The following is a 20,900-nucleotide window of genomic DNA, read 5'->3' on the forward strand; positions in this document are numbered from 1 at the left end:
TTCACGCTCGCACGTTTGTCCATTCACTTGTTTCTTGCCGGCGTGTGAGAGAGCGAGCGCGAAAGATGGAGAGAGCGGGTCGTTTCAGTGTGTGGGTGAGCTCGCTGCCATGTTGGCTTAATTTTGTGGTAAGCAGCACTGCTGCCAATTCAGCTTTTTTCCCGTCAAATCTGGCTTTTTCCGAAGACAAATTGCGGGAAATATTTAAGAATTGCGGGAAGCGGGAATTCTGGCTTTTTTTGAAAATGAATTAGGCTTTTTTCGATTTTTTTTAATACTTCGATTTTTTTTAATACTGAAAACATGTACTTTGTATTAAATATTGTATATATTTTTTGTATATATCGAATGCTAATTGCCTTAGCCTAATATGTATATCGTTCGGATATGTAGCACTAACACACACTTAAGCTAAGTCTTGCACAAACCTCTGCGCGCACCATGGTTAACATGGCGGTTGCCACTTGTAAGAAAAGAGCATGTAGAATCCGATATGTACAAAGGGTATGATTTTGAAAAGAAAATCAAGTCTTTAAATATCGATGCAGGCCTCGAACAAGAAATTCGTGCTCGCTGCTCTTCTTTTGTTATTGAACTTATCAAGCAGCTAAAGCAGAGGTAACCAATTTTTCAGATTCTTCTACCGACCGTTAAATAATTTTGATTTTATCTGCAGTCTCCCCGACAATTTTAAAATCTTAAAAAACATTGACGTTTTTTCCGTTGATAAAATTGTGTCAACTAAAAAAAAAGTAATTACAGAATTGTTGGAACACCTCCAAGTAGACAGAATAGCCGACATTGAGCGGCAGTACTATGATATTAATCTAGTTAAGTGGGAAAACGTTAATGACAGCTCCGAATTTTGGAATGAAGTCTCCAATTACAAGGATTCTGGCGGCAACCGCCGATTCCTTGACTTGGCAGCTGTTGCCCTGCAAATGTTTTCATTACCATGGTCCAACGCGGAGGTGGAACGCGTATTTAGCCAGCTTAACTTGGTAAAGTCCAAGTTAAGGAACTCAATGAGCCTAAGCACAATAAACAGTATTCTTAGCATAAGGTAATATTTTATTGAGAGTGAAAAGATGATACCGATATATATATTACTTTTTTATTTAATATAACACACAGATATGGTTTGCGAAGACTGGGCAAATGCTGCTATGAATACAAAGTTCCTTCAAATTATCTTCGCATGATAGGTACTAACAGGTCGTACGATTCTGAAACCGATGCTAGTCGCAAAGAATTAGATAGCATGCTAAAAATCTTGTAAATTAAAAAAAAAAAAAAAAAAAACAATCAAACTATAATAACCGCTTTTTTTTAGGCTTTTTTGTAAAAATTTTCAGCTTTTTTTTCCGTTTCTTCCATCTAAAAACAGCTTTTTATTCTGGTAAAAAGTTGGCAGCACTGGTAAGCAGCACTCTCTCTCTCGCTGTGTCTCTCTCTTTTGCGTTGCGTTCGTTCTCTGTGTAGTTGCGGCCGCTATGTGGCGCCGCGCTATAAAAGCGTCAACACACCGAAAATGCAAAACAGTCAAACAGAAAACTTTGAAACGCGTTGAATTGTGTGATACGAGTCAATCAGCAAACATACACATATACATATATACAAACACACATTAAAAGAATACATATATTGTGATTTTTTTTGGTTCTGATTAGAAAGTGAACATACATACAAACATATATAAATACGCACACTTAAACACAAGCTGACCAAGTCCAATAAGTAAAGAGCGGTGCGCGTGAAAACAAACCGAAGCAAACGAGAAGAAGCAGATAAAGCAGCTCACGCAAGAAGTTTTTTAGTTGTATCTAACACATACACACAGGCAAACAAACAAACAAAAAACAAAAATGGCCGAGGCTAATAAGAGAAATATTCCCATCAAATTGGGCGACTTCAGCGTTATCGATACGGAGTTCAGCAGCATACGCGAACGTTTCGATTCCGAGATGCGCAAAATGGAGGAGGAGATGGCCAAGTTCCGTCACGAGCTGATGAACCGCGAGGCGAATTTCTTCGAATCAACCAGGTAAGCGGCCCATAACATCTTATATTAATATCCAACTAAAATCTACTAAGGTTGCTCTTAAGTACACTGTACATTGTATACTGTGTGTGCATGGGTCTGCATGTATGTATGTATGTATGTTTCTATCTTGTTAACATTACTTGCGATCAGGTTTACTAGAAATGTTTATCCAGATAAGGGTCAAGTTATTGCTGATAGTTTCTTATCGGAATAAAGAATATAACGACCAGCTAGCCATAGCTAAAAATAACTTTAGTGTTCCCTAACGTTTTGCATTCAAAGTGTTTGCGGGAAATTCGAAGCAAATCTTGAGGGAATAGGTATTTTAAGAAATATCAAAAGAAAAGTCTTAGGCAAATGGAACAATGAAAAATATACTATCCAAAATAGATTCCTTTTTTGAAATTAGCGAAATGTTTAGACAGAAAATAATACAATATGCCAGATAATGAAAATGATACTCAACAATAGAATTCTATCAGAATGTTACGTTTTTGTTGAGGATCTCCCGAACACACTCAACTTAAAAATAGCCCGAGCTGGCCATCACCATCATCATCAGCTGGATTACGTACCGAAAACTTGGCGCTGAATGCCCTAGATACTCGAGCACACATTTTCTTTTCTTCTTCATCTTCAGCGCTTTTTTTTTGTGGTCGGGGGAATGAGTCACATTTGCTTTTCACGCAGCCCGCTTCACCCCTGCCTCGCACCCCATCTAAATATATGTATGTACATACATTTTCCATTTGTCTGGTCTTCAGCAAATCATTTTTTTCTTTTTTGAAATATTTGAAAATTGCCCAAAATATAGTTTCGAGTTGATTTTCTAGATAATTAATTTTGCTTCTGCCTTACAAAAATACATGCATATGTATGTATGTATGTATGTATATTTAGAAAAAATTACACATTTCTTCCATTTGTTGTTGTCTTCGAATGCAGCCCTGCTTTGTAACGGTAACCCATGGCTGCATTTTGAGCTAGAAAAAATAAGCATATTTTAGCACACTTTATGAGATGTGGCGTAACGGAATTTTTTTCTGGCATAGTTGCCAGATACATAGATACACTCACACATACGCCATACGCACGCTTATGTCGACGTGAATATATAAGTCAAATATTTACTAAATAAACAGACAATGTGAAGGCGGCCATTAAGGATTGAAACAAAACAAGAATATGTACTAAATACGATACAGAAGTGCGCACGCACACATGCACCAATGTCTGTATACATGCATGTACATACATACGTTCATATCGTGCATACATGCATATCGCTGAGAAGAGCAAAATGACGTCGCCAACGTCGCTGTTAACGCAGACATCGACGCCGCCGTCGCGGTTGCGCCTCGCTGGCCTTTCCAATCTGCTTGCGGCGACAACACGGCAACGATGTTCGCGTCGCGTGGGCGCCACTTGAGGGCGAATTCGAAAATCATTTGCGGCGAGTGGTTTTCAGTGCTTCGGCCATGGGCAATGACATAATCGAAGCGATTTGTTATTGTTGTTGTTAGTTGCTGTTATTGTTGTAGCTGCTTTGTTGTCTTCCATCAATGCATTTGCATGCGCAACAGCAACAAAACCACTTTCGAAGCAAACTTTGTGGACTTTAACTTTAACTTTAACCGTTAGATTGCGTGCAAAACTAAACTTTTAGCTCAAACTGCAATTAACGAAGGAAATGAGACTAGGTTTATGTTTTTAGCACCCAACCCACTGTTAATGCAACCGAATTTGACTGACAGCGCGCAGAAGGTTCGTTAAGTGTACTAGAGATGGGCGGATGGTTGGGCGGTCGGTCAATTCAGTCTAGCGATGACTCAACTGTTCCATTTGCTATTGAGATATTGACCCTCTTGTAGGGCTGTGGCTAATCCACAGCTGCTGTTTGCTAAATTAAATGAAATATTATTGTTTAAAAATAACTGATCACGTCATCGTCATCTGGCTTCAACGAACCTATACAATAGACAACAAATTGATTTTGTTTATTTTGCTATTATATTGCAGCACATATAGAATCACAAATAATGTGTATATTGTAAAATAGATTGCAATTGTCGTTGCTCAAGTGCTTAACTATCTATGTATGTAGATTCAACTATTCCAGGTTGATTTATTGTTCAATTTGTTTAACCTATTGTATATACATAGTAAATAGTGTGCACTGAGCTTGGGTTACGAATTGGCACATTTGTTTATGCAAATAGAGATACTTTATAGTCTACATGGCAGATAAGTCTATTTACTTGCAATTGGAAGTACGATTTTGCTTTTCTATTGATTTGTGGTTAACTATAATTGTCTAACGCTTGCATATACATATGTACATTTAAATATATATAATCTATTTCAGTTTATTATATCATATACGAATAGCTACTGTAAACAAAACAAAAAATAATTGAATTGAATTCCATATTTTTCGATCTCTCACATTTGCGTGGGTGTAAATAATTATGTACCACTGTACAGTACATGTACATATGTACATATAGTATATGGATATGTGTGCGCATATATGTATTTGTCTGTTAATTTGTATGTTTGCTGCCAATTTATTTAGCCGTGTGATGCAACTGTGATGATGCTGGCGATAATAAGTAAATGGCTAAAAGATGATATCATGCAAATTTTTAGCACGAAAATGTTTCGTAAGCAACAACTCGATGCCACTTGTAATCGTTGCTGATCAGCAGTAATTGGCTATCGATTAGCATTCGTTAAGTTGCTTTCCTTTGTCAACTGCAGCCGACTTAACGACAGCGTCGCCTTGTCTGACATTTGATATACATACATACATTGTTGTTGTTGTCGTTGCTCTTTCTCTTTCTCTTTTTATTTCATTTGTACACGCTGAGCTTCTTTTTATTCAATAACAATAACGAATAACGAAAAATATGCATGACATCATCAGCGCTGGGGAGAGAGAGAAATTAAGTATGTTTCGTCGTCAAGTCTCTGGCTGCGTGTGTGTGTGTGTGGAGAGAGGCCAATACATCGCTGTGTGTGTGTGTCTGTGTGTGTGTGTAGACTTTGGCAAGTAAGCGCCAACTGCTGTTCCGGCAGGTGCTGCGACTTCCTCCATATGTACAGCGACTTGTAACCCCAATAGCCGAATGTTAGAATTAACGGTTTCTACGATTAGTCACACAACTTTAGGTAGGTAGGGAAAAGTTGCCGCTGCTTTATATATACTTTTTTTTTTAATATATGTATATGTCTGTGTGTGTATTTGTTACATTTGGTTGCATTTAACCGTTGCACGTTGGCAGCAAGGTCGACTGCGGGCACGCTTACCGTTGCCAGCCAGTGGCACGCTTATCAAAAGCGCTTCGCATGCGTGTATGCGTGAGTGTCTATACAAATAGGTATGTGTGTGTATGTTTGTGTTAGTGTTGTATAGTGTAGCAAGAGTGGTCAGCGCTAGTCTTTCCTAAAACTCACTCTCTCTCTCTCTCTCTTCCTATTTCTCTCTGTCTTATTTTTGCTAGTAATTACGGTTCATTGGTCTGCCTATTCAAGTTTTATTTGCATGCGTATGTATGTGTGTGTGTTCTTGATATTTTTTTGCACCTCAGAAAATAAATGTACAGTTTAATAATTAAGAAAACAAATGCTCTAGTTTATATTAATATATAAAATACAAACTCATGAATATATATTTAAACATATTTCAATCTTTTCTCTATTTCTTTCTTCTTATTACCTATACATGCTGCTTGGGAAAAAAAACTGCTATTAAAATACATATATATATATCTATAATTATTATCTATACTATAATAACTTTCCTCACGAAAAAAAAAGCTCTACTAAAAAAACAACAACTACAACCAGGTATTCAATGCTCTCTACAAAATATGGACTACAAACTTTTCGTTTACAATTATTTTGTGTTGAATTCTTGTTTACTCTCAAATGTTAATAACACACACTCACTTACACATACAGCTGTGTTGGTAAACACCTATTTCTGTACTATTTTCAGTATGTACTTTAGCACACTGTTGACAGACAGTTTCATGTGTTGTCACTTTAAAAAGTCTTCAAAATTCTTTCATTTTTCAAAAATTTCACACAAATAATCTAAATGCATGTATAAATACAGTATGTATATATGTATGTACTTATGTGTATGCATATATACATATGTTGAAGATTTGACAGATGTTTCAAATTTTATATTTATCGGTGGTTTTTATAGCCCATGCCATATGCAGACAGTTCAATCAACTTGGCTAGGTCTTTGTATTGCGTAACATTTCCAGTACTATTAAAAAGTGTTTATATATTCCCTCGCACCTGCCCCGTGCTTTGACTACATGTATATCTCTTTCTATCTCACTCGTTTTCCCTCTCTTTCTTTTCTTTTTCTAAATAAATAAAATCAAAAATTTTGGCAGCTTTGCCAACATTTTGTGCCCATTGTTTCATAGAAAAAACAACGGAAAACACTTGAGTTCTAGAAAGAAATATGCTCAACTACTAGAATATTCTCAAATAAAGTTAATCCATATACAGGGTAAAGTCAAAACTGATTTCTAAGAACAGGCAATCAGTTATGTATAAGCCCGGATTTGTTAATTGATATAAATACATATATGAAATGTCTGCTATAAGGGCAGTGATGAGGACAGACCTATAGGCAGATTTATACGCATGTATAAAAATAGTCTCTCCATCTACGGAGACACACTAAAGATCATAAAGTAAGCCAGACAGAGAAGATATTCTTCTTCAATTACATGCATATATCTATAAATTTCATATACATATGTATCTTTCTATATGCATCCATATAGTCATATGTATATACATATACACTTATCCCCATCTCTGCTGACTTAAATGCGTCCCATGAGCCCAGCTCCCCTTATTCAGCTCGACAGCTGCTCGCACATATTCCTAAAATAAAACTCTGCTCTAGAGCGGAAATCCGAGCTATTTATAAAATATGTTAGGTTAGAAATGTGAAGAAGGAGAAGAAGCAGAAGCTGAGAAGGAATGCCAGGCTCAGTTTCGAATTCAGTTGCATTTGATGCGAGTTTGCCAGCGGTTTCCAAAAACCGATTTCCCAAAGACAAAAAACACTTCTTCGAAATGGAAGCCTTTACACGCACTTTTCACAAAACTTTTCGCACAACTTCCACCACAACAAAAACCACAAAAACTAGCTCAAGGTGTTTCTAACAATTGTGTATAACTCATTCATTTATGATTTTCTACTTGCTCATAAATTTCAACTAAATTTGAATACTGAATTGGGAACGTTTTTCTTGCAGCTCAACAACAAACTCGGCACTGCCTTCCCGAGTGCCCAAGCCACAGAACTATGTGTCCGATATCAGCTCGCCATTGATACAGGTATGTTAAAGCGGAGCTCTCATTTATATAGATCGTCGGTAATTCTATATTTTGTATTCCTTATCATTTGCAGGACGAGGGCGATAACAAAGTGCTAAAGCTGCGCTTCGATGTCAGCCAATACGCACCCGAGGAGATTGTTGTGAAAACTGTCGATCAGAAGTTGCTGGTAAGATCATGAATATCTATGTATTTGAATTGACAATTATTGAAATATCTATGAGTACATATATAATGACATATGAAGGAATTAAGAATATGTTATTACAGAATAGAAAGTTTAAGTTTTATAATATATAAATATATGAACGGTTGTGTATGATATATGGCTTATGAAATATTAATATATGATATTAGAAAAGTTAGTATATGATGGGACTTAAGGTAAATGATAGTAAGTTATATTTATATATGATAGAGTCGTATGTATGTATGTGATGCCTGATATGTGATATATAGATATATGATACATGGCTTTTGTTATACGGTATGTGATACATACATATGATATATAACAGCACAGTGGATCAAAGGAAATATATGGTATGAAGGAGGAAGCTAGGATAGGATGTAGAACTAGACCGTGCAGTAATATGTGATAGAAGAGTATAAAACATATGCATAGAGACAGAAGAAGAACTTACTTAGCAATGTTAGTGTAATCCACATAAGCTTCAGATCCAATGTTGTTTCCATTCGTACACTTCAGTCTATTAAAATTTTCGGTTTTTTTTCCCCATTTCAGGTGCATGCCAAGCACGAAGAGAAATCAGATACAAAGAGCGTTTACAGGGAATACAATCGCGAGTTTCTGTTGCCGAAGGGCGTGAATCCCGAATCGATTCGCTCGTCCCTGAGCAAGGATGGTGTCCTGACCGTGGATGCACCGCTGCCAGCGCTCACTGCCGGTGAAACTTTAATACCCATTGCGCACAAGTGAGATGGAGGCACCAGTAATTCGTAGTCCTACCTATCCACAGGCCAGCTATTTACCACAACACAACACAACAACAACAACAGCAACAAATCCCTACTAAAAATATAAAGTCGAAAATAGAATTCACAATTGGCCTAAATTACATCAAAATTTGTTTTTTTTTTTTTCGTTTTGCTAAAATATAAATGAAATAACTGACTTACTACTCATACTTAACTGTAATAACTTAAGTGTAATGCAAATTATTATTAAATTTGATTAATTTAATTCATATTTATAATTCACGCAATTAAATGTTATTATTTTCTTGTCGTAGTAAACTTTGTTTTTATAACTGTTTGAATGGGGGGCTTTTAGCATAATATATATAAATATATTTACTATACTGATTGACAACAGTCGATCAAGCTGTTTTCAATAATCAAAAAGTTGAAAATTTTTAGCTTTTTGATGTGAGGATGTTCGAACATATTTTTAAGGGGCTGCCATAGGCGGTCAGCGGTAAGCCATGCTGTATCAAGGCTATATTTAATAGACTCCATTGCTAACTGAGCTCAACTATATTGTGGTTATACTATATAATAAGCCAAAAGCTTTGACTGGATAGATCAAATACTACACAATCCGAATTTCAATTATGCAAATATATAGATAATTTCGAACTCTATCTGTACTTTTAGTAGTTGGTCTAAATATCGATTGCTAAGATATATAAAAACTTTTCACTATTGATATTATATTTAATTCAGTCACTCTGCGATAAACAATTTATCCCTGTTTCTAGTGTCAAGTGATCCTATGGGCCGTTAGAAATTATTCGTAATCGTATGATCTGGATATATAATTCATTGTACACTGCCAAGCACAAATTCAATATGTATATAAATAAAAATATATACACATTTCATATTTTTGGGTAATTTCAGTAGATCGTAATGTTAGACAGACAAGATTCAGATATAGATATTGTTATGTACATATGGTAATTCAGACGACGTGGGGCGTGGTGGAGCATGTTGATAAGCCAATTGAAGCTGCTCTAAATCAAAGCTTGGGGCCGCATTTCATAAATTGCAGAAATATATACATGTATATGTATATATATAGATATCGAAATAAATACTGCATGCATATGCATATGCATATAAAATAATATATACATATATATATATAAATACATAGATAGTTGTCACATCCGATTCGCACGCCTGGGTAATAGTATTTTGGCCACCAAACAATAGTTATGATTAGACTCTTCTGTTATTGCATTGCATGACAGCTAGGGATATCAAAAGAATTGCTAAGCAGGAAGTACTGAACTAAGGTAATATGCATCCAGAACGAGACCGGACGCCACCTGATCCAGCGGAGATTGATGGAGAGCCATTGCGTTTGCCAGCAGCACTACTGGCCGATGATCCGCGCTACCGCATTCGGCCCATGCAGCAGGTGATATCGGCTCTTGTTGGTGGATTGATCACAACATTTGTGGGTAAGTGGGAATGCGAAGATCCTCGTACGATGCAGATTAAGGAGAGCGCCTTCTACAGTGACTCCCATGGAAGTAGTCAAGACGCGGGTACAAACTCAGGCGCAGACTAAAGCCCGATATCGTCCAGTTGTCTCCAAGCTCTGCTATGTCTTTCACAATGGCCTAATGACGCACGTCTGCAAGCCCAATAGTACCGATTGCTTACCCAAGAGCGCAGCGGCCGATGCGACCAGCATGCGCCCTCTGCGCGGAGCAATGGTAGGTAGTCCATATAGGGTCCCCTGGGTATGGATTTTCCTCTCTCTCTCTCACTCACTCCCTCTCTTTCTATAATTCTTTCTTTTGCTCGCTCATTCTGCCTTTTAGGATGCCTTTGTCAAGATAATTTGCGGTCACGGCATCTTGGGCTTGTGGTCGGGATTGAGTCCCACGCTGATCTCAGCACTGCCGTCCACCATTATCTACTTTCTCACCTATGAGTACTTGAAACATAGTTTTTCGAGCTTCTATTATTTTTGGTATCCTGTGGACCGCCTCAGCAACAATAATAGCGGCAAAGGAAAGATTGTGAAAACATCGACGGACTTGAGTGTAAATATACCCTCGGTGGTACCAATGGCATCGGGTATATGCGCTCGCACGGTTGTCGTGACGGCCATAACGCCGTTGGAGATGATTCGCATTAAAATGCAATCTGGTTATGTGACGTATAAGGAGCTATGGGTGGTGCTCCGCTCACTGATCAAAACGCACGGCATGCTTGTATTGTGGCGTGGCTGGCCGCCGACCGTGATGCGGGATGCCCCCTTCTCGGGCACCTATTGGGCTGCATATGAGTCAATAAAGCGGGCGTGCAATGTGACAGAGCCAACGTTTTGGTTTAGCTTTATGGCTGGCGCATCATCCGGAGCGGTCTGTCCCTGCCACCATCTACAAAATTTGCAATTGATTAACTATTCTTCGCTTTTAGTTGGCCACGTTCGTTACAATGCCTTTTGATCTAATTACCACTCATACGCAAATTGAGCTGGGACAGGATGTACTGTACCCGGATTCAAAGAGTGCGGATAAGGGCAATACAGGCACAAAGGCAAATGCTTCACCATCCATGGCCAAGACGTCAGTATTTGCACGTATAAGGGCCATATATCAGAAGCAGGGTGTACGAGGCCTTTATGTAGGAATTCTACCACGTATGCTACGCGTGGTACCAGCTTGTGCTATCATGATATCGGCATTTGAGTATAGTAAATCATTCTTCTTTCGGTACAATCTCGATGTGAAGCATACCGGTATGTAGCATAACTGTATAATGTTCAAAACACAAACATGCCGACAATCGACTTAATATCGATAGTTTATTCGTTGGGTGATTTCCAGCACTAAGTACTCAAAAATGACAGAATTGCATAATTATGTATTAAAGAGTAATACATTCGATACTAATTTAATGTAACATAATTAAGCAAATTCCGTTTGTAAATTATGCCATCAAGCAATAGCATGTTAAGGCATGTTAAAGCTAAATTGTCAACACTGACAGCTACAGCTGTTGCACTGATAGTGCACATAACACCACAGCTGTTTAACTGTCGATAGTTCTGAAACTATACACAAACGTGGGGATCTATGTGGATACATTTTGTTGTTTGTTTGGTTGTTACGTTTATCGAGGGCTTTTGAATGACAAAAGTAACGCGGAAACAACTACGCACACTGTAACATATATCATTTACAAACTTAGATTGTCGACGTACTAATTAGAGCGGTGAAGCAAAAGTTTCGATGGAGGCTAAAAGTGGAAAACCGGCAAATCCGTCGCAATTCAAGATGACAGATCCCAGATTTCGTATACGTCCAATGCAGCAGGTTATATCCGCATGCACGGGTGCCATGATTACCGCCTGCTTCAGTAAGTTATGAATATGCACATATACTATAATTACATGCATACATACATATGTGCATGTGAATGTACGTGTTTACCTGATAATTTCATCATAATTGTTGTTAATTGCAGTGACACCTTTGGACGTCATCAAGACCCGATTGCAGGCCCAGCAGTCGGCGCTGCTATCCAATAAATGCTTTCTCTATTGCAATGGCCTGATGGATCACATTTGTCCCTGTGGCCCCAATACGCCTACGCCGACGGCAGCGACTGCATTTAATAAACTATCACCTTCCTCCGCCTCCTCATCCTTGCACTTTACAGGCACCATAGTGAGTCGAAATAACATATATGTATTTCCATTTGCCTAATTACTAGTTATTATTCCCTGCTCAGGATGCATTCATCAAAATCAGTCGCGCTGAAGGCATTGGATCACTCTGGTCAGGCCTTAGTCCAACTCTTATCTCTGCGCTACCTTCGACCATTATCTATTTTGTTGCATATGAGCAACTCAAAGCACGCTTTATCGATATGCACTACAAGTACCTGTCCCCTGTACAAACAACAGCCTATACCCGGAACATTCCAATGCTGGTTCCAATGATGGCGGGCGTTACAGCTCGCATATTGGCGGTAACCGTTGTCAGCCCCGTCGAAATGATACGCACTAAGATGCAGTCCCAGAAAATGACAAATGCCGAGATGTTGGGCTCCATACGGCAGGTCCTGCAGTCGCAAGGTGTGCTCGGACTGTGGCGAGGTCTGCCGCCCACTATCTTGAGGGATGTTCCTTTCTCTGGCATCTATTGGACATGTTACGAATATTTAAAGAGTAGTTTTAACGTTGTCGAACCTACGTTTGGCTTTAGTTTTATAGCGGGTGCTATTTCGGGATCGGTAAGTAGTACTAAGTGCTGACAAGATTCGTAACTAAAGAACCTTTGCCCTGCGCCTGTAGGTAGCTGCAACGGTCACAACACCTTTTGATGTCATAAAGACGCATGAACAGATCGAATTTGGTGAGAAATTCATATTTACAGGTAGGCCTGTCATTTGCTGTACTAAACAGCACTGGCTGCATCGATAGCAGTCAGCGATAGCCCCAACACACGTGCTGTATCTTGTTTTACAGTTCTATTTATTTTTATCTTTGACTTCTGATAGATAATCCGCCCAAGAATGTGCCAATAACGAGCAACAAATCAGTTATAGACCGTCTGGCGAGTATTTATCGTTTAAATGGCTTGCGTGGGGTCTTTGCGGGACTTGGTCCACGTCTATTCAAAGTGGCACCAGCCTGTGCGATCATGATATCGACATTCGAATATAGCAAGGCGTTCTTCTATCACTATAATGTGAATCAACACAATCAATCTCTGAGTCAGCCGGTGGCTACTCGTGACAACAGCACAGATTCATCAGAGGAGAATACGGCCCCAACTTACGATTCGAGAAGGAAGAATTGAATTTGGAGCTATTTAAGTTGCTCTCCCATGTGCCTGTAAATATGTAAATTAATACCAAAGTTGAAAAAAAGAAACAATATCGCTGGGAAACAACAAATTGCACAGTTTGCGATTTTGTATGACTTTGTAAAATTGCTGAGTGAAATAAATTTTTTTTTTTATATATGTCGTTTTATTCAAATTTCCAAAGTTTGGCGCCAAGTCGATAACGTATTAATGTTTAGGCTGAATATGCGTTTATATGATACGTGTTTTTAACGCTTTCAATAGCGTTTAAAATAATGCTTAAATTAATAAAGGAAAAAAAGTTTAGTAAATGACAAAAGGTTTATTTAGTGTTTATTTAAAAGAATACTAATCTTTTACAGCACTGTTGTATTGCTAGTTGCAGTATCGATAATTGACCAAATGCTAGTATCGATAGCACCATAAACACGTGCACAGTCTGCCGTGTTTTGTTTTAGTTTGTGTATTCTAAATAGCGACAAAAACATGGTTAGAGTATATACAACTGCGGTCGATGATTCTGACTCTCCGAGCAGTAATACTTCAAGTCCCACAGTAAAACCAAGGGCTGAATCTAAGTTCAAAGCCGAACCGACGCCCGAATCATCTGCGGTCGATGATCCTGACCTTCCGGATAGTAATGCTTCAAGTCTCGAAATACAACCAGAGGCTGAGCCTATAGCCAAACCCGAACCTGAACCCGAATCCAAAGCCAAACCCAAACCCAAACCAAAATCCAAAAAGGTGGTGAAACCCGAATCAAAAATACCCCGCGGTCAGCCAAAATCCAATCGACCCTGGAAGACACCCAAGCAGAAGTAAAAGAATTCAAAAACACACAAATGCATCACATACTCACGAATACTCTTCATTCACAGATTCAGCAGCATTAAGAAAACAGTAAATCGCTTATCATTTGAGAAGAAAGTCGCCCTGCGGAATGAAATGCGTTACATCAAAGAGAAGTCCAAGGAGATCAAGGATCAGCGAAAGGAAGCTGCTGTACAGCGTCATCAGCGACGCGTCGAGAATGCCGAGCGACGTTTGGCCAACGAGCGACGATCAGAGGTCGTGCAAGTGATCAAGAATCCTGCTAAGCTGAAGCGCATGAAGAAGAAGCAGATGCGCATGATCGAGAAGCGTGATCTTAGTCAAGTGAAGGTGGTGTAAACATCAAATATATAAATATTAGATTATAGGTTAAAATGTACTTTTCATAAATAAATCTAGTTTTATATGCGAGCTATTGTGTACAGTATATACAATAGGGATGTGTACATACATATATGTGTTTTGCTTCCTTCTGTAAGGACTATAGAGGCACCAGAATAAGCCCTTGTAATATTGGACAGATGGAAAAGGAATTACTATTGGGGAAATGCTTTGTGGGGGATTATAGGTATTATTATCTATATAGAGAATGACTAAGTGCATTATAATACATTTGGTCTATATCTATATTTCCTATATTAGAAAGAGAGAGAGAGAGAGAGAGAGAGATGTATTACACAGGTAAACATCAGAAAGAAAGAGCCACACAATCAGAGAGAATGAGAGAGAAATTTACACTCCTTAATATGAAACTTCTGATCGTTTCGTTTGTTTGTTATTTAATGCACTAGACTATAGCAATTATGTTTATATGTACAATGTTTAAACAGTTAACGCTTATTTCTTTAGTCTACTTTAACATATTAACATAGTATTCCAATTTATCATTAGAAAATTCCATCTGCCCGCTGCGCATATCAAAACGAAATTGTGCTAAAATCTGTTTGCGTTGTTCGTTTAGAGCAAGACTTCGTAGACGTAGCTCTGGCTGCTGTTGCATTTCCTCGACTTTGTTGGACTTCATTTGGTTCTGAATGCGGGCCCGCAACTTTAAATCCAATTGATGGGTCAGCGATTGCAATTGCGGTTGCTTTTCCTGCTGTGCAGGCGTAACAATTAGTGGGCTATTGAGTAATGTTTGTAAAAAGTTGTGAATTTCTTCTGCTACTGCATTAAAATCTATTGTGCTATTAAGTGTTAATGTAAGTTGCTCCCAAGCCAAAGTTTCACTTGGTGGCTCGAGTCTCGTTCCCATTTGTTGTACTACTGCTGGTGGCAATGCTCCATTGGCTCCACGTTTCTCATTCGCAAGCAGAGCGTCATCCAAGCTGCTAGCCAGATGAAGTTGGGCATATAGGCAATTCTGATTGCGACTTAGTTGATACAGTTTATAGCGCATACTGCGATAATAGTGATTATCATCGCATATTATTAGATGATTGCTGTTGCCAGTTGTTGTGGCTGATTCTCGTACCTGTCCTGGCAGATCGGCCTTGCCTGCTTGTAGAGCCACAATGAGTTGCTCAAGCAAATTGTATATAAACTGTCGTTGCTCTTTGTATTCTATCTTGTTTGTAGGTTGTATATCGAAGTAATCATCGTAGCACAAGTGCAACAAATGCCAGCCAGCCAGTAAGTCCGGCTGCTGCTGCATTAGCCACTTGCTAAGAGTTGTTTTGCCAGCACCCGGCAGGCCGATCAATGCAAGCAGACAAATGCGCGGCATTTCTATGGTGTATAGTGTATATATATATGTGTGTATGTATGTATGTATGTGTGATTTTTGTTGTTGCTGCTTAACTGTCTAGTATTGTAAATAAAAGCTGGGGCATGGCATTCCAATCCATTTGGTTCTGCTGCTGCTACATGGCCAATTTAGCCGGCGATGTAGCTGGCGTTAGTACTGCGACAGAAACTTCTTTTTCCTTAAGCTGCTCTTTGATGCGTTCCTCCTGCTGCTGCTGCTCCAATTGTTTAGCGTTCTGTTGCTCAACTTCTTCCATCCGCTTGGCATTGATTTTCGTTTGCACATCCACATAGGACTTCATCATATTTTGATTAAAGCGTGCAAACTTTGTCACACATCGATCCACGCAAGTGGTCTATTTATACGAAGTAATGTTTAATCAATTCTAGAGAAACAGATAATTATGCATGCCTACCTCTTGCTCGAATAGTTCACGTTGGCTGAGATTATCGATGCAGCGATTGAAGCACAATTCAGTGACTTTGTTGTATAATGTAAGAAAATCTTTCAGCTGCAATTGAGTACATACATATAATGGATTTATGAATTAAAAATGTAGCAGTTAGGTAAGCCAAGCATACGTTACGCAAATTCGAATCCATTTGTTGAATGAAATTTCTAGTTACTCTCAAAATGTTAACTAAAATTAATTTGTAATGTTTTTTTTTTTTTGTGATAACCGACAAAAGCCAACAGCTGATTTACTTATTGTATCTGACAAGTGCTTCTTTACGCTTTAACTATCGATAAGCAATTCAATTATAAAATAAACAATCGGTGGCACCCCAATGTGGTGTAAATATTTAATTTCTGTTAAAAAACTCCAAGATGTATCACTGAGATAGTTGACAATTAGTTGAGAGTTGCACGACTGTCGACGGATTATGTCTTCAAATTGAAAGATCCATGTGCTATGTTATGAATGAATCGATATACGTTACGATTAGCCGATAAATATATTAAAATGCGCCGATAGTAAAATAATCAAAATTTAAATGTTCTTAAGGAATTCATAAATTGTAAATTTCAGTCACGCATGTGTATATATACTATATATTTACATAAACATAATCAATGCTTTTGATTGTTTTCAAAATATAAAATAGTTCAAAAACTATTAACTAAAAATAATGCCTATATAGTATAATTTGTTAGCCCTCGTAGCCGACATCTTCATCTGTGTACATCTTAATCGGCTGACCAGCGGTTTCGTTCATTGTCTCCATCATTTCAACATCACGGCATTGGGCCGCCTGCAATTCACGTCGAATATCCGGCGTGATCTTCGGATGAGATTTCTTTCTGCAATTGGAAAGGGTTAAATATATTTGAATGTTAGATTGCATAACCTATAAAATTGATATTTACTTTAAAAGCTGCAGCAGCGCCTCCTTTTGCTCGGATGAAATATCATTCTTATAACGTTGCGCAAAAGTCAGCAGGCTTTGATGCCATAGTACAGGCAATTCACGCTTATCCTGCTCAAATCTGTAGTGGTAGAAAAAGTGATTGAGAATGGATATTTCTTGGATCATCCCCTAGTGCTTACCTCAGAAAATGAAAGACCGCTGCATCTATAACACGATATGGCAGTGCATAACGTTTGTCCAAGAAATAACGAATAAATATCGAATTGGCACCTGAATAGTTCATCTCACAGATCTTCAGCAGGCATGCAGACGAGTGCAGCACAGGTATGGAGCTACGCGCCACGACGCTGCCAAATATAATTGCCTCCCTCAAGGTGCAGTCGCCCGATTCGAGCAATGGCAATATGATACCCTTCATGAAGGCAGCCGGCTTAAAGAGCGCACGCTTAAGCGCATTGTACAAATGCATATTGAGCTTCTTGTATTCGCAAAGATCGTCACGAATGCGTGGCAATAAAACCAAATTATAGAAACGCTGAGCCATCGCCTGGGAGAGCACCGAACAGAAGATACGAGTACCTTGGAACATGGCAGCAGCACTCCAATTGTGTGGCTCCGTTATGAACAATATTTGTTCCCAGTTCCTTAGTTTGGGTATAATTTTAAAGGCCTTCGGTATTTTGCCACTACGATAGCGTTTGAGCACTTCTCGGACTCCTTCATACATTTCCTTTACTTTCGGATCGATTTCCTCAATTCTCAATGAACCCTCATCCGAGATTTTGGTGTGTATATCGGCGCCCTTCTCCTGAATCTTTTGCATTATAATCTCAGACAGATGCAAAGTGCGTTTGCCCTCTTTTGCAGGCGGCTGTTGGAAACGTTCGAAGGCAGCGACATCGTCTTCGTCCATACCCAAATCCGCCATGAAATCGTTTTCGTTAACATCTTCCTGTTCGTCTTGATCCATGCCATCATCTAAAGGATTTATGGTGTTAAAAATAAATTGATTTACAAATATTTGTTTACATACTCAAGTTAAGTTTCACAGTCCTTGGTGCTGTTAAGCTTGGAAAGTTCTCCTCGTCGAGCTCAAGTTGCTGTTGTCTAGCTGCTGCCAATATCTTTTGACTGCTTTTCGCATCTATATTCTGTCAATTAATAAAGCACCTGTATTATTTATATGAAATTGCATCTGTCAAGGATGTACCTACCGGTGACTCTTCTGCACGTAGCTTAACTTTTTCCTTGGATTTAGCTTTCTGTACCTTACCCTCTGTTATTTGCTTTTCCAAGCTCACATTTTTTATTGTTGCCACATTAGACTTCTTTGGTTTACCCATTTTGGTGCACAATGAAATCCAACTTTTTAATAACAAACTCAAGCACAACACGTGTTGTAATCGTTGTTTATCGTGTGGAGGCACCCTGTTTTCCAATTCAGTACCATGGTCACTCCATTTTTTGACAGCTGTTATGGGTATGTTTGCATTGGACAATATCGATGAACCTAGTTTATTAGGGATGAGCGATTGAATTAGCAACATTTTTTAATACCTTCTGTCTTTAAGACATTTTCACATTCAGAATTGAAGTTACTTTGAATAGTCTACAATTCAATTTCGCGTGCATAATTTAGATTCAGCATTCGGCGTTTGAAGCGTATTTAAATTTAATCGATAGCTTGTTTTTATCATATCGATAAGTTCGATATAAGTTTGGTTGCTGCATCCCTATTTCCTTTCCCTTACCTAGTTGGTATTTGACAAGAGCGTTTCTTTTTTTTTCTGTGTTGATTGCAGCAAGACCAACATAATGAAGGTGTGCAAAAATTTTGTGAAAAATAATATAACAAACGCTGTAAACATAATGAAATATTGCGAAAAACAGCTAGCATTAACATTAAACTTGTGCACAAATTTAGTGTAACTTGAAAAACTAAAGTGATTGCCTTTAAAATTGAAGATAACGATTGCGGCAAATTTGTATATATGGATGTGTATGTGAACTAAACAACAAATGTATGTGTTTACTTGCAGCTCAACGTTTCTTATCCCGCAACGGGATGCCAAAAGCTGTTCGAGGTTGTCGATGAGCACAAACTACGTGTGTTCTACGAGAAGCGTATGGGCCAAGTTGTGGAAGCCGATATTCTGGGTGATGAATGGAAGGGCTATCAGCTGCGTATCTCTGGCGGCAACGACAAGCAGGGTTTCCCCATGAAGCAAGGTGTTCTCTCGCACGGTGAGTAAATTAATCGAATCAGCTCATGACTAAGAATTATTTAATTACAATTGAATTACTTGCCGCTTTATAGGTCGTGTGCGTCTTCTGTTGAAGAAGGGACACTCCTGCTACCGCCCACGCCGCACTGGCGAGCGCAAGCGTAAGTCTGTGCGCGGCTGCATTGTGGACTCCAACATGTCCGTGTTGGCGCTCGTTGTCATCAAGAAGGGCGAACAAGATATTGCCGGTCTTACAGACACCACAATTCCACGTCGTCTGGGACCCAAGCGTGCCAGCAAGATCCGCAAGCTGTACAACTTGTCCAAGGAGGATGATGTTCGTCCCTATGTTGTGCGTCGCCCATTGCCCGCCAAGGAGGGCAAGAAGGCCACCTCCAAGGCACCCAAAATTCAGCGTCTGATCACCCCAGTGGTCCTGCAGCGCAAACACAGACGCATTGCATTGAAGAAGAAGCGCCAGCAGGCTTCCAAGGAAGCTGCCGCTGATTACGCCAAGCTCCTGGTGCAGCGTAAGAAGGAGTCGAAGGCCAAGCGTGAGGAGGCCAAGCGCCGCCGTTCCGCCTCGATCCGTGAATCGAAGAGCTCTGTTTCAAGTGACAAGAAGTAAATGTGAAGTGGCCAACAATTGCTAACCAACCATCTACAAACATCTATCCACGAAAATAAGAAACAAATTTTTGTAGCCATCTCGTTAATAAATGTGAATGGTCAAAAGATATACCTAAGTTAACACACCTTATTTTTTTTTCTTGTGAACTATATCTGTGCGCTAACCTAAAAGGCAAAACCCATCGAAAATGTGTTCCAGTGAATGTTGATTAATCTTCTATGGATTATGTAGAGATCTCTCAAAGTGCAGCTATATAGATAGATCTAAATGTCTATATACTAAAGTGAAGCTTAAGAAATATGGGAGTTCTGAAGTAATTCTATGTCGCTTAGCAAGTGTCATGATGATAATAAGGTTCTAGGGTCTATTCCTAAAATATATCCCTATCTTTCTATATAACTTTTTTATTATATTTGAATCTAATTGAGCTAACGACCCTATAGTATTTCAAGACCCAGCTGAAGGATTTCAAAAAATCAAATGCCAGCGAATCCCAATATAATTGAACCTGAAGATAGAATCCGTTTGCAAATCTAAACATTGACATTTAAGCATCCCACGCTAATTAACGATATACTGGCTTAGCGTATCATGATAGAAGAGTATCTCGAATTTTAAACTATTGTGAATCGCTTCAGTCATGACGCCACATTTCAAGATTGTTACGAGCTTGAATTTAGTCAAATTTTCTTAATCGGAAATGAGTTAGAGGGGGAGAGAGAGAGTAAGAGAGAAGAGACAGTGTTTAATAATTTATATAAAACTGAAGGAATCCACGAACGATTGATGAGAAATCTAGCATTGATCACGTAAACGTTATGGGTCCATGATTAATGTGACGATATGGCTGGTTCCTTGATCCATTTACCTTGGATCATCTA

General features: G+C 38.8%; 9 protein-coding genes across 15 annotated transcripts in view; 6 read left to right on the forward strand and 3 right to left on the reverse strand.

Moving 5' to 3' along the window:
* LOC115565071 (solute carrier family 7 member 14) overlaps positions 1-20,900 on the forward strand; it is a 91,189-nt gene that overhangs the window by 51,380 nt on the left and 18,909 nt on the right. The gene's annotated exons all lie outside the window — the stretch shown is intronic.
* On the forward strand, positions 1,515-8,677 carry LOC108656636 (heat shock protein beta-1). Of its 3 annotated transcripts, XM_030388272.2 has the most exons (5): positions 1,515-2,044; positions 5,864-5,893; positions 7,339-7,420; positions 7,494-7,589; positions 8,166-8,677. In XM_030388272.2, the coding sequence occupies exons 1-5, from the start codon at positions 1,866-1,868 to the stop codon at positions 8,358-8,360; spliced, it is 582 nt and encodes a 193-aa protein (XP_030244132.1). In that variant the 5' UTR covers positions 1,515-1,865; the 3' UTR covers positions 8,361-8,677. The 3 variants fall into 3 exon arrangements, with proteins under 3 accessions (XP_030244132.1, XP_017964327.1, XP_089119688.1); XM_018108838.3 differs by lacking the exon at positions 5,864-5,893 and having other exon boundaries at positions 1,517-2,044; XM_089263562.1 differs by lacking the exons at positions 1,515-2,044; positions 5,864-5,893 and adding an exon at positions 7,083-7,236.
* Positions 9,620-11,633, forward strand: Tyler (tyler). Its single transcript, XM_018108827.3, has 5 exons — positions 9,620-9,849; positions 9,908-10,107; positions 10,216-10,761; positions 10,820-11,141; positions 11,594-11,633. The coding sequence occupies exons 1-5, from the start codon at positions 9,687-9,689 to the stop codon at positions 11,611-11,613; spliced, it is 1,251 nt and encodes a 416-aa protein (XP_017964316.1). The 5' UTR covers positions 9,620-9,686; the 3' UTR covers positions 11,614-11,633.
* On the forward strand, positions 11,430-13,370 carry Shawn (shawn). Of its 2 annotated transcripts, none has more exons than XM_018108829.3 (5): positions 11,430-11,761; positions 11,870-12,072; positions 12,137-12,640; positions 12,702-12,762; positions 12,908-13,370. In XM_018108829.3, exons 1-5 carry the CDS (start codon positions 11,635-11,637, stop codon positions 13,207-13,209), a joined length of 1,197 nt encoding a protein of 398 aa, XP_017964318.1. In that variant the 5' UTR covers positions 11,430-11,634; the 3' UTR covers positions 13,210-13,370. The 2 variants fall into 2 exon arrangements, with proteins under 2 accessions (XP_017964318.1, XP_017964317.1); XM_018108828.3 differs by having other exon boundaries at positions 11,596-11,761; positions 12,702-12,783.
* LOC108656634 (coiled-coil domain-containing protein 86) lies at positions 13,702-14,457 on the forward strand. 3 transcript variants are annotated; one of them, XM_089264564.1, is made up of 3 exons: positions 13,702-13,783; positions 13,904-14,033; positions 14,094-14,457. In XM_089264564.1, exons 1-3 carry the CDS (start codon positions 13,702-13,704, stop codon positions 14,383-14,385), a joined length of 504 nt encoding a protein of 167 aa, XP_089120690.1. In that variant the 3' UTR covers positions 14,386-14,457. The 3 variants fall into 3 exon arrangements, with proteins under 3 accessions (XP_089120690.1, XP_089120691.1, XP_017964325.1); XM_089264565.1 differs by having other exon boundaries at positions 13,910-14,033; XM_018108836.3 differs by having other exon boundaries at positions 13,702-14,033.
* Positions 14,809-15,772, reverse strand: Pstk (Phosphoseryl tRNA kinase). Its single transcript, XM_018108833.3, has one exon. It carries the CDS (start codon positions 15,770-15,772, stop codon positions 14,897-14,899), a length of 876 nt encoding a protein of 291 aa, XP_017964322.1. The 3' UTR covers positions 14,809-14,896.
* On the reverse strand, positions 15,808-16,565 carry Tim9b (Translocase of inner membrane 9b). The gene is made up of 3 exons (XM_018108842.3): positions 16,375-16,565; positions 16,209-16,304; positions 15,808-16,148 (listed from the first exon to the last, which is right to left on the reverse strand). Exons 1-3 carry the CDS (start codon positions 16,393-16,395, stop codon positions 15,909-15,911), a joined length of 357 nt encoding a protein of 118 aa, XP_017964331.1. The 5' UTR covers positions 16,396-16,565; the 3' UTR covers positions 15,808-15,908.
* Positions 16,831-18,614, reverse strand: bys (Bystin). Its single transcript, XM_018108826.3, has 5 exons — positions 18,378-18,614; positions 18,197-18,314; positions 17,343-18,141; positions 17,162-17,281; positions 16,831-17,095 (listed from the first exon to the last, which is right to left on the reverse strand). Exons 1-5 carry the CDS (start codon positions 18,504-18,506, stop codon positions 16,945-16,947), a joined length of 1,317 nt encoding a protein of 438 aa, XP_017964315.1. The 5' UTR covers positions 18,507-18,614; the 3' UTR covers positions 16,831-16,944.
* On the forward strand, positions 18,825-20,139 carry RpS6 (ribosomal protein S6). Its single transcript, XM_018108835.3, has 3 exons — positions 18,825-18,984; positions 19,203-19,407; positions 19,481-20,139. The coding sequence occupies exons 1-3, from the start codon at positions 18,979-18,981 to the stop codon at positions 20,014-20,016; spliced, it is 747 nt and encodes a 248-aa protein (XP_017964324.1). The 5' UTR covers positions 18,825-18,978; the 3' UTR covers positions 20,017-20,139.

Source organism: Drosophila navojoa, chromosome X (genome assembly GCF_054131105.1).
Source record: "Drosophila navojoa isolate 15081-1374.11 chromosome X, UAZ_NAV_1.0, whole genome shotgun sequence".
NCBI lineage: Eukaryota > Metazoa > Arthropoda > Insecta > Diptera > Drosophilidae > Drosophila > Drosophila navojoa.